Source organism: Oculina patagonica, chromosome 4 (assembly GCF_052425735.1).
Source record: "Oculina patagonica isolate OP01 chromosome 4, crgOcupat, whole genome shotgun sequence".
In the NCBI taxonomy this organism is placed as follows: domain Eukaryota; kingdom Metazoa; phylum Cnidaria; class Anthozoa; order Scleractinia; family Oculinidae; genus Oculina; species Oculina patagonica.
The window spans coordinates 5,370,069-5,382,049 of NC_135761.1; the positions used below are offsets into that span (position 1 = coordinate 5,370,069).

General features: G+C 41.0%; 1 protein-coding gene and 1 pseudogene across 2 annotated transcripts; both read right to left on the reverse strand.

Moving 5' to 3' along the window:
- Positions 1-4,505: 4,505 nt before the first annotated feature.
- LOC144652132 (uncharacterized) lies at positions 4,506-5,982 on the reverse strand. Its single transcript, XM_078512159.1, has 2 exons — positions 4,741-5,982; positions 4,506-4,643 (listed from the first exon to the last, which is right to left on the reverse strand). Exon 1 carries the CDS (start codon positions 5,961-5,963, stop codon positions 5,094-5,096), a length of 870 nt encoding a protein of 289 aa, XP_078368285.1. The 5' UTR covers positions 5,964-5,982; the 3' UTR covers positions 4,506-4,643; positions 4,741-5,093.
- A 1,884-nt stretch (positions 5,983-7,866) lies between these two features.
- Positions 7,867-10,250, reverse strand: LOC144651361 (uncharacterized; annotated as a pseudogene). The gene is made up of 2 exons (XR_013570307.1): positions 10,154-10,250; positions 7,867-10,056 (listed from the first exon to the last, which is right to left on the reverse strand). The product of XR_013570307.1 is annotated as an uncharacterized LOC144651361 (transcript).
- Between the last annotated feature and the right edge of the window lie 1,731 nt (positions 10,251-11,981).

Genomic DNA, 11,981 nt, shown 5'->3' on the forward strand with positions numbered 1-11,981 from the left:
TCGACCGCTCGGCTCCGATGTTCAACTTTGAGGGAAATGATATGAAGATCCACCAACGTTAAAAGTCTGATACTCCACATACATCAAAAACCGTATATGGTGTGCCAAACCTCCTAAATTTGTTACAAGACAACGTAAATTCGCTATGCAGTGAATGTTGACAGATTTCTTCGAACATTTTACCCTTTGAGAGAGTAAAAAATAGAATCTAAAATATAATGTAACAAAAAAAGTATCAAACGAGGGATCGGTTATTATTCGCAAACACTTCTGCGTTATCAAATTTAGTTAATGAATGAATGTTACCAAGGAAAATGCCTTATTCTTAGATCGTTTCTCCATTGATACTTTGCCCGCCATCTTGAATAACACTTATGCGAAGCGTGACGTCATACTGGCAGTGATGAATTAACCAATATATGCTTTAGAGACACCTCTTCCCGGGTTCAACTCTTAAACATTTTCGCTCATATAATTTACTGAGCTTTGTGCAAACAAAGCTCAAATCTCGTTCGTGCCAAATCTTATTGTTTTCTAATCTAGATCTGTTTCAGATCTGTTTATTTGGAAACTGACGCGCTTGTTTGAGAGTACACCCTCCGAACTGAATTGAACTTCCGTCACTTCGCTGTCATGTTTAACAAAAGTGTATCCTATGTAAATCTCTAAGTTGTATCAGAAATTGCTTTAACGTTGTAGGGACTCACGTTGAAGTCAATCAACTCAATAAGCGGCCGTCTGACAGGGTTCCTTTAGAAAAACTTCGAGGCAGTAATCTAGACCCCCTGTGATCTGACCTCTCGTTAGCGACTTCCTCTTGAAAGCTGGTCGACACTTGAAATGGTAGCTTACAGGATATTCAACTGTAACAAATACTGGCATATATTGTTCAAGAAAAGGCCGTGGTCTTTTGTCTTTTTCCCTACACGCACAGATAAAAAAGAAAGCGTAGAAACATAGTTAACATGAGTAATAGAGGAAAATGACTAGGAAAAAAACAAACATCAAAGGAGCAAACAAAGAGGCCAAGATTTAGGTACAGGTTGAAAGAACCATGGCCGTGCACATCTTTTGTTTTGTGCCGGCTAAAACACTATGCATGATTGACATAATCGCAATGTCTTTATTGGTTAGTTATATTGCCAGGTTTTGTGCACGGTCGACCCTATAAACAGCGAACAAAAACCTGTAACAAACTGAGAGAACTTTTCCGGGCTTCATAACCATTAACCTCTATTAAATATGAGAAACAAGACAAAATTAAGACGCTTTAAATTTAAATCTTTATTTCTGACTCAATTTTCGTCTTCACAGGTTAAGCAGGTAGACTGTTGAACTCTTGAAGTCCTACTTTCTTACTTTTCCATTTAAGACAGTATATGAAGACGATTGAAAATTACAGCTTTCTATGAAAAATTTATTGTTAAAGCGTGTAACCTATTATAACATAGGGTAACTACATCACTCGCCTTAAAAGTTCCTCGAAGCCAATAGCTGGGAGCCGCGTAAGTATTAACAGCTTTAGATATTTCACTCTACCAACTGTTGAAAGCTCTTTTTTTAATACTATAGAAATATTTAATAATGATAGCCCTTTCGTTTTACTTTTTAACAATCTTTGTGAACATTAAGTCATTAAAATAGCGGCGGGTTGTACTTTTACTTTAAATTTCAGTTAAATATTTTTTTTTTACCTTTTTTTCTTTTACAGTACAATTATCCTTCTGCTTCAATTTTACTGAGGGTTATTATTAAGCAGTTGGTATACTAAAAATAGTGTTTAAGAGTGTTCTTGTTTGTGCTGTATATGTTTGAAAAGCCGATATGGTCACAAAGAGTAGTCTTTTGCGTTGTGACTTTCATTACGTTAGCGTGGTGAATAACATGCTACATTTTATTCTAACAGATTTGTTTCTCGATCTTACAGCTCTCACCCAACTCAGTAAATTGTGGTGCCTCCATATTGTGTGTCGCAATCGGTCGCAATTTTTAACTTCATATTTTGTTTAACAAATGTATTTCTTTTGAAAACAACAGCTTCCTATAAGAATTTTGTGTCGACGCGTTAAATATAATAATATAAGGAAACCAGGGAATATTAAGAAAGAAACTAATTACATTCATGCAGGTAGCGATGAAGCAGTACAAGATTTGTGTCGTCCTGTTTGCCCTGATCTCGCTAAACAACGCGGCAGTGGTAGGGCCGAACTCCCCCCATGCTGTATAACTTATCAAACCACCGAGCAACTACGATGACTTTTGTGTCCAGAGGGGAGAAGGAGGAGACAAGGTCGCATGCCGCATCAACTTTGAGCCCACGGTTGGGCTTCTTGTTTGCAAGACTGCTATTGTTGACGGTGAAGCGTGCGCGGATGTCATCAATACAGAGATCCAGAACCTAGCAAATCTCAGAGATGCGCCTGACCCCGGTGTCAGAGCAGTGAGATTTCATCCACAAGCAATCAATGACTTGCCTTGCGGAGCAAACCCAGCCGAAGTTGTTTGCAGCGGTTTTCTCGAAGAATGGGTGGGTGAAGACAGAGGAGAGTTTAAGCACACACGCGACGCTATCGCTCACAACGCGGTACCGGCTCTGATTTAGCAAGTGAAAGCTTTAACCTCTCGAGGCGGGTTACCAACAACAATCACTGATCTCAGGAACATCAAAACCTACATGGAAGCGGAAGCAACAAAGTATCGGCAAACCTTCGATCTTCAGGGCTTCTTCTTGATCAACGGGGGGTTGATAGTAAATGATGTCCCCTTCATAGCGGAAAACATTGACCTCGGTGACAGGTGCTGGGAAGATGAACAAGATCCTGAACCGACCACACAACAAGTTCTCACGGCTTTGGATGCCATGATCGAAGCCTTCGGGCAGCCCTAAATAGCAAAACAAACAAACAAAAAACAAACAAACAAACAAACAACCAATAGAAGAATAGTTAAGAAAACAAACAAATTTGCAATTGAGTTAAACGTAATGCATAACTGAACGTTTTAATCTTTTGATTTTGGTTGTAAATTTTAAATGCTTTGTTGCATTAAAATGGCTAAACTCAGAATGTGTGTGATTGTGTTTGTCGAAGTTCCATGTATCAGTTTTATTTTCCGATCAAAATAACAGTATTAGTTTCCTGATTTCCTCGAATAGTATGTTGTTTATAATAAAATAGGGGAGGCTCGGTGATCTAATGGTTAGCGCGCTGGACTCCAGATCGAGCGGTCCGGGTTCGAGGCCTAGCTGGCCGTCACTGTGTTATGTTCTTTGTCAAGACACTTTAGTCTCAAAGTGCCTATTTCCACTCAGGTGTATAAATGGGCTCCGGCCATCTACTGCTGGGGGGTAACCCTGCGATGGACTAGCATCCCATCAAGGGGTTAGATGTTTTAATTGTCATAGTCTGTAAGATTCGAACTTTGGCCGGACACCGTACCTCACCGATTTCGCTGAAATTTGGCATGCAGTCTTGTTTTAGGGTCTTAACTACCAAATGGATATTAAAAAGTTTCAATTCTTTTTATTTTGAAAAATATCGAGAAGGCCGATTTGAAGTAACCTGCGATCAGGCGTTCTTTTTTCTTTTTACGAAAGCGAGAGGGAAAAAAGAACGCGCAGTAGTAGGGAGGGAGGGTATGATTTCAGGTTAGATTTGAAGCGTCTGTGACGGCCCGCCAACATGGCGGATCGAAGGTGTTCTTGTTACTTCGACACTGAACCTGCCGTCACAGTTTCTCGATCATACTTGGTACAGTTATAAAGAACTATCTTTCTTCTTTCAATATATCAAAATAGATTCGGCAAATGTTGAGTTTGAATGATCAACGGCCAAGAAGTTCGAAGGTATGTTAACGATGTTTTGAACAGTCTCAAATTTACTACAAAATGAAAGGCTTATAACTCCACTGTTATCTCGATTTAGAACTAGCCATTTACCATGAACAAAGCTTGTTCATTGGTGAATTGATTTCATTAATAAAAAATTGGGGAAATGTAGCCGTTAAGAATAAAAAAATTATGGAACCTCTAGTAAATTGGCCATTTCAGCGCCATTTCAGCGGATCAGCTCATTTAACAGCAAATAATCGGGAGAAACATGAAAGGGTTACAGTCGTTTATAATAAGCAGTTTTCATGTATTCTTTGCTTATCTTAAACAAATACATGATCTTTGCCAAAGATATGGCGATTTTTGAGCGTACGATCGTTTTTCCAAATTTTTATATCGGCAACTTTATTTTATTTGTTGTCGAGATTATACGCTGTTGTTATTCAATATTCGTTTCACAAGAACTTCTGCTGCTCGCATTTTCCAAATCACTGTTTAAGAAATTGCCCATTCCGTAACAGGGTCATTCTTAATTTTTCTTTAAAAATTACTAGGAAAGCAAGAATGTCATAGAACGGTTTTATACTAGTGAAAATACCTGTCAGACATAATTCCAACTGTTCGTGTTATCTGGCTGTTTTCACAAATATGCAAATTAAGGAATTCTTAATGTGGCTTCTTCTAAGTCACTCGACCAGAAGAGTTTCAAAAAACCCAAAACGACGTTTATTCACAGGTAAGATAGGTTGTACTACACATGTAGATTCTTGAACATTAACTGGATTACCCGAGCTGGATTACCCGAGATAACAATCTGTGGGAAGAACCGAACTGAAATAAGTTAAAGTTCTAAGCACATCACTAAAATGATTTACAACATTGAGCGGAAAGTTCAACGAACAGTTTCTTACCGTTTAGGCCTTTAACAACACATGACACGGTCCGATGGAAAACGATTTGCTTTCACCAATACATATTTATAAGAGCACCACACGATGCGAAAACAAAATGGCGGTAAGTAAACGAGCGAGCGGTCGCTAAGCTGCGTAGATAACCGCTGATCATAATCTGGCTGAACTGCAGCCACATGGCTCCCCTAATTGTTTTCTAACAATTAAACCTTAACAAACTTAATCAACAGTCACTTGAAAATAAAAACGAATGTTCATGTCTATAGTTCACTTGTACTTAGTCTCTCTCACTGAACATCTGGCTCCTCGATGGGGAATTCCCCGGTCTTTGTATTACTCTCATGGGAAAGCAGCTAAGACTCATCACACGGTAACAGCAGGACCAATTTATGGATTGGTCTGTCCAAGAGTGAAGGAGGCTTCTGTCGTCTCCCTTTGTTGTCAAGCTCTCCGTCAGCCTTTAGAATTTTGACTTTCCTGACATAACCATCTTCACTGGGGTAGACTTCAACGACCTTGGCGAGTGGCCACTGGTTACGTGGCCCTTCATCTTCCTTGGATATTACTATGTCCCCTACCATCAGGTTTCGTGTTGGGCGCATCCACTTACTACGGGACTGCAGGTTCTGGAGAAACTCATGACGCCACCTAACCCAGAATTGATTGGCAAGATACTGCACTCTACGCCACCATTTGCGACAATAAAGATCTGCTCGCTGGAATTTGCCAGGGGGCGGAAGCACTACTTTCTGCTTTAGGGTGAGCAGATGATTTGGCGTTAGAGGTTCTGGTGCATCTGGATCATTCAGGTTGCTGACTGTTAGTGGCCTGGAATTCACTATACACTCTACCTCTGTCATAAGGGTTCTGAACGCTTCGTCGTCCAGCTGGGTGCCAGCACTGACAATTAGAGTTTCCAATGCACTACGAACTGTCCGTATGAGGCGCTCCCATACACCACCCATATGACTTGAATGTGGTACATTCATCTGAAATGGTATCCATTTGCAGCCATTTTCCACCAGGTACTCCTGCAAATGCTCTTGGTTTAACTCTTCTAAAGCCGCTTTCAACTCATTTTGTGCCCCCACAAAGTTTGTTCCTTGGTCACAACGTAGTTGTCTCACTGGACCACGTCGATGGAGAAAACGACTCAGAGCACTGATGAACGACGAGGTGTTCAAGGAGTTAGCCGTCTCCAAATGTATACTTCTGCTTGCCATGCAGGTGAATATGACACCATAACGCTTTAGTTCACTTCTTCTCTCTTTGATAAGAAAGGGCCCGAAGAAATCGACACCACAGTACGAGAATGGCGGGGAAGGATCAACGCGGTCAATAGGCAAGTCTGCCATCTTCTGAGATTCCAGGGGACGACGCAACTTTCTGCAGGTCACACACTTTGATATACAGTTTGACACGGCTGAAGAGCCACCAACTACCCAATAACCTCTCTGGCGTAATTCATTTTGGGTGATTCCTCGTCCCATGTGGTTCACCTTGGCGTGGTAGAACTTGATTAACAAATCAGTAATTGGACTCTTCCGTGGAAGTATTACTGGATGCTTTGTTGCAACTGGAAGGTCGGCTCGTTTGATTCGACCACCTACTCTGATAAGACCATCGTCATCTAGGAATGGATCTAGACGGTACAAACAACTGGACATCTTGATAGTTTGATTTCTCTGTCTTGCTGACTCTCTAGTTGATACTTCTCCAACCACTTGAAGTTTCACTAGTACTTGAATTTCTTCATAGAAATGTTCACGCTGAACAATCTTCAGGACTTCCTTTTCAGCAAACTGGAATTCTGTAAGCGAAACAGCTGCTCTTGGCAAGGGTCTAGCGCACTTCACATTTGCTTGATTGTTCAACTTAACCTTTCTGTTTGTTAACTTTGACTTGAGTTGCAGGCATAAAGCAACAACCTTCAGAAGACGCCACCAGCTTGATACATGGGCTAAGCGGTCTGACTTGAACGAATCAGGGCAGTAAGTAGCTGTACTTTCTACATGAGACATGAAGACATTTCCTTTCTTGACTTCCGGATCATCCTTTTCAACTTGAATGTCTTTCTTCTTCGGGTGGTACACACCGGTGTGCGGCACATAGTTAACCCTTCCATCCTGAACATTCAGACGGTCTGTTGGTACCCTCTCTGCACACAGGTCAATCATATCCTTCATGAACACTTGGTAATCTTCAAGGAACTTGGGGTTCTTCTTAAACCTTGCTAACAACTGGTGCCATCTCTTGACAGCAAGCTGACGGTTGTATGGTAAAGACACTTTATCCATCTTCAAGGGTAAAGGCATCTCATAGTGACCATCTGATCTCTTTACAATACCATTCTCCAGAACTGAGAGAAACCTTTGGTCTTCCACTGAATAGGATTTGCTCCTCGTAGAACTTTCTACAAAGTCCGACTCAAGAACTTGGATAATCCTTTGCGGATTGATAACTTCCTTTACCTTGGTCGAAAAGGTAAAGTGTTCATGTGTCTCGCTGGCAACTATCTTGTTACACACTGCTTCACTCTCGCCACTTTCACTTGTAGATTTGCAAACTCTGCCAACTATTCCCCATCCCATTAGGGACTTCTGACCATAGGGATCATCATCTTTTCCCACGACAACTTCTCTGGGCCTGACGATACTTGGGCAATTATTTCCAATAAGCAGGGAGATCTCAACATTAGGATCATACGGCATTAGCTTTTCAGCAATGGGGCGTAGATGTTCCCACTCTTGGGCAACACTGGCCTTTGGAATCTGTGACCTACTAGCTGGGATGGCATCCCGCGTGAACAACATAGGCAACTTCACACTGTGCTCCCGTTTTAAGTCCAACACTTCAAGTCCACAAATTCGGCTACTCGGTGTATGTACATTTCGCTCTTGCACTGTGGTCAGCAGCAAATCCGTTGGTGAGCCTTGCAAATTCAGTTTCTCACATAGACTCTGCGACACGAAACTAACATTAGACTGGTCATCTAACACTGCATAATGCAAAACTTCTTGACTGGGTTTACTTATGTGACGAACCCACACTGGCACAATCATGGCATGATCAGAACCTTTGCCTTGCTCTGGAATTGTACAAACATTTGTACAGTTAGAGGTAGCCTCAACAGTGTCCTTCTGCAGGTGGAGACACGTTGGATGGGTTTTAGAACAAACACGACATACAAGTTTGTTCTTACAGGATGCTGCTTGGTGCTGTCTACTGGAAGCACAACCAAAACACAGAAATTTCTCAATGAAAAAGTCCTTCCGATCCCTGTGGGACATCTCTGCAAACTTCTTACAGTTGTCTAGGTGATGATGTTCCTTGCAAAACAAACAGGTTTGAGAATTTTCTTTCTTGCCTTGACTCTGGTTGTTTGAGTTCCTGTTTTGTTCAGATCCTTGAGTGGCAAAGGAATGTACTTCCTTGTCCTTGAATGACTTTCTGGTATGGTCATTGGGTTTAACAGTCTCTATTGTTCTTGTTAGGTCTTCAAGCTCAGGGATGTTTGCCCTTTCAGCGCATTCTTTCACAAATGCAGCAAATTCGGTGAAAGGTGGATAGGCCCCATCTCCATTTAGCGCTCTACACTTCTTTACATTTCCTCTCCATTTACTTTGGAGCTGGACAGGCAGCTTTGACAGAATCTTAACATTTTCTCTGGCAAAGTCCAACACTTCGAGACTTGGAGTAGTTTCTCTGGCAGCCTTTATCTTTTCAAGGAAGTCGGAAAGATCCCTTAGAGCCTCTGCATCCTTGATACCAACTTTTGGCCAATTTTCTAACTTGTTTAGGAATGCCGAGCCAACAACATTGCAATTACCATATCTTTCTTTTAGCAATTTTCTGGCAGACTGATAAGCATCTTCAGTTCCAATCAATAGGTACTGATCAACAACTTGTTTAGGTTTCCCTGTGAGGTATTGATTTAGGAAGTTCAATTTGGTTTGAGCATCCATCGGCTTAGAATCAATAAGGGTACCAAAGGAACTGTTCCAGGAAGGATACTGAAGGGGGTCTCCACTGAAGACTGGAATTGAAATCTTTGGCAGCTGACCAGTGATAGCTAATTGCCTGTTTACTTGGTTCTGTTCTACAGTGGCGGCAACTAACTTACTACTTGTTTCCACTAACTTATCCATACATTTCTCTAAGATGATAGAGACTGGTGTAAAGGGTGTGGCATTAGGGTTCGGTGTACTGTACTGTTGGGGACTAGGTGTAAGTTGAACCCCATTAACTTGAGATGATGAATAGATTGGATTCTGATGAACAGGAGTCTGTTCAATGTCACTTGTAACTGGAATGGATTTGAGGAAATTGTCCATATCCTTAGCTTTATCAACTGGAGGAACAGAGCCCAGGTCCTGTTCACGGTCAACAATTTCTTCCTTTTCTTCTGCTAAGCAGACATTAAGCTTGGCTTGATTTTGTGCTAGCTTACTTTTCAATCTTAGCTCCTCTAACCTTTGCTCTTGTTCTAGCTTCATTAACTCAACCTTTTTTTGTTCCATTTTCAATTTTCGTTCTTCATCTGCAAAAGCCAACTTGACCTTTAAAGCAGCTTCTTTCTTTCGTAACTGAAACTTATCAGACTTGACACTGCTGGTGGAACTGCGTTTTGATTTGAGACTGTCTCTGTCCTTAAAGGAAACACGACTAGAACCTTTGGAGCTGGCTGCATCGAAGGCAGATTCAAGTTTTTGATACTCAATAGCTTCTAGATGTTTTATTTCTGCTCTAATATCAGCTTCAAATTTCGACCACTCTTGCTCAGTTTCTACACAGATTCTTTCAATCTCTTCAATGCTTTCACCAGGAATGACAACCTCCTTAATTCCACCAACAATATCTCTAAATTCGCCATAGATGACTTGAGCTTCACTTAGCTCTCTCTTAAATTTAGAAAGATCTACTGACTGACCTCTTTCCAGCAGAGTACTTCTCATTCGTTGGACTAGCTCACGCTTCTTAGACTTTAAGTTGTTTGTCTTCACGTCCATTACATAATGGTAACCTTTCTCCGTCATTGGGCGCCTCCTTGCGTCCTCTACGTGTGCATCATCGAGAACTTTCTCGTCGCTACTTGCTTGTGCCACGGACGAAGCTTCATCGGGAGTCGCATCTTTCTTGCCGGACATTTCGGCTGTTGAAAACGATTGTTATTGTGGCTGCTTCTAAGTCACTCGACCAGAAGAGTTTCAAAAAACTCAAAACGACGTTTATTCACAGGTAAGATAGGTTGTACTACACATGTAGATTCTTGAACATTAACTGGATTACCCGAGCTGGATTACCCGAGATAACAATCTGTGGGAAGAACCGAACTGAAATAAGCTAAAGTTCTAAGCACATCACTAAAATGATTTACAACATTGAGCGGAAAGTTCAACGAACAGTTTCTTACCGTTTAGGCCTTTAACAACACATGACACGGTCCGATGGAAAACGATTTGCTTTCACCAATACATATTTATAAGAGCACCACACGATGCGAAAACAAAATGGTGGTAAGTAAACGAGCGAGCGGTCGCTAAGCTGCGTAGATAACCGCTGATCATAATCTGGCTGAACTGCAGCCACACTTAAAGTGCCTATCTTTAACTATTTCACGCTTAAAGATTCCTCTAAATCTTTTCGCCTACCTTTTGGCCAAACGAAGTTTTGTGTCTCCAGGCAGAATGCTCGTTATCAGCAATGAAAGTCGAAGAGATACAGAAGCTCGAGTAAAATTCTAACTGCTGTGAAATGAACATCGTTTGAGCTTGACGTGTATTTATAGATTGCGCTCGCCGTTAATTAAGTTTATTCATTTGGCGATCAGATAAAAATCAATGAATGATCAGAGTTATTAAAGTCCATTTCTAAGCACGAGAGACACGGAAGTTTGTTTCAGAAGCGTTTATGCATAGAAATACCGGTTTATTATTGACTGACGCGATTAAAAAATACTCGGCTTCTAGCGGTAAATCTGCATTTATAATAGCTGGGAGTTTTTTTTTTTTTTTTTGGTGTTGTTGTAGGAAGGCGGGGGGAGGGGGGTGGAAGTGGTGCCTCCGAATCCTCTTAAGATCTCTGACACAGTAGTCTGAATGTTGAACAAAAGAGCTCATCTGTTAATAAGCATAATTCGAGCTGATTTTGAAATGAACATGACTTTACGTTTGTGTCATCAGTAATTATCGTGTTCGAAGAAGGCGTGGCTTACTCGCGGCAAGAACAACATAATAACAGTGAAGCTAACACATTTTCCTCATTGAATTGAAATAAATTTCGAATCAATTCTTTTTAGGGCAAGTTAAAAGATACAAATGTTTTTCGTCCAGATTTTTACAAAAAAAAGCAGGTGAGAACTTGGCTGTTTTTGTTATCTCGGACTTTTTTTTTTATTAAAGTCGAACCTCTCCATAAGGACACCTCTCGTGATGCGTCATGACTGTGTTTTTGTTAATAAGCGCCCCTATTCCAATAAGCGCCCCCATTCTAATAAGCGTCCCACTCTTATAAGCGCCCCTATTCTAATAAACGTCCCTATCGTGGATAACTTTCCCTACTGAAGTCATTGACGTCGAATAGATAAACTCATGAATACTTACTCTACCGTACAGGTATATATTTAATGAAAATGAATTTTTCAACAATGACACGAGCATGGGACAAAGAAAAACTCTGAGTCCCCGACGGGAATCGAACCCATGGCCTACCAGATACCGGTACTGCTAAAATGAACAATTCTTCTAAAAGTAACTGAACTTTCAACAATTTGTTACTGTTACAGTATCTGTTATTGTTAGTTATTTTAATATTTGTTAAGTTTTGTTTTGAACATTTGGTTGTTTCTTAAAAAATAATTAAGCGCCCTGTCCCGAATAAGCGCCCTGTATCGAATAAGCGCCCTCCCTCGAGGTGCCAAAAGTAAATAAGCGCCCCGGGCGGTAAATCGAATCATTACGGTATGTCCTTATCGCCGACCTAGGTGAAGAAAGGGACTATGATAGTACAGAGGCTTTCCGAAGAACTCAACGCAATATCCCCCCAAAGCTCGAACCGGGATTTAAAAATCTCAAAAAAGTGTTAACTGATATGAATTGTAAATCCACTCATAGCGGTCTGGCCTTACTAAAATCTGGAGAGAGAAAAAGACAGTGGCCAGATAAATGAAAGCTGCTCGAGAGTACGCTGTTGAGCAGATTTTGTGAAATTCCCCTTTTTATCCTTTTCTCTCATAAGCCTTC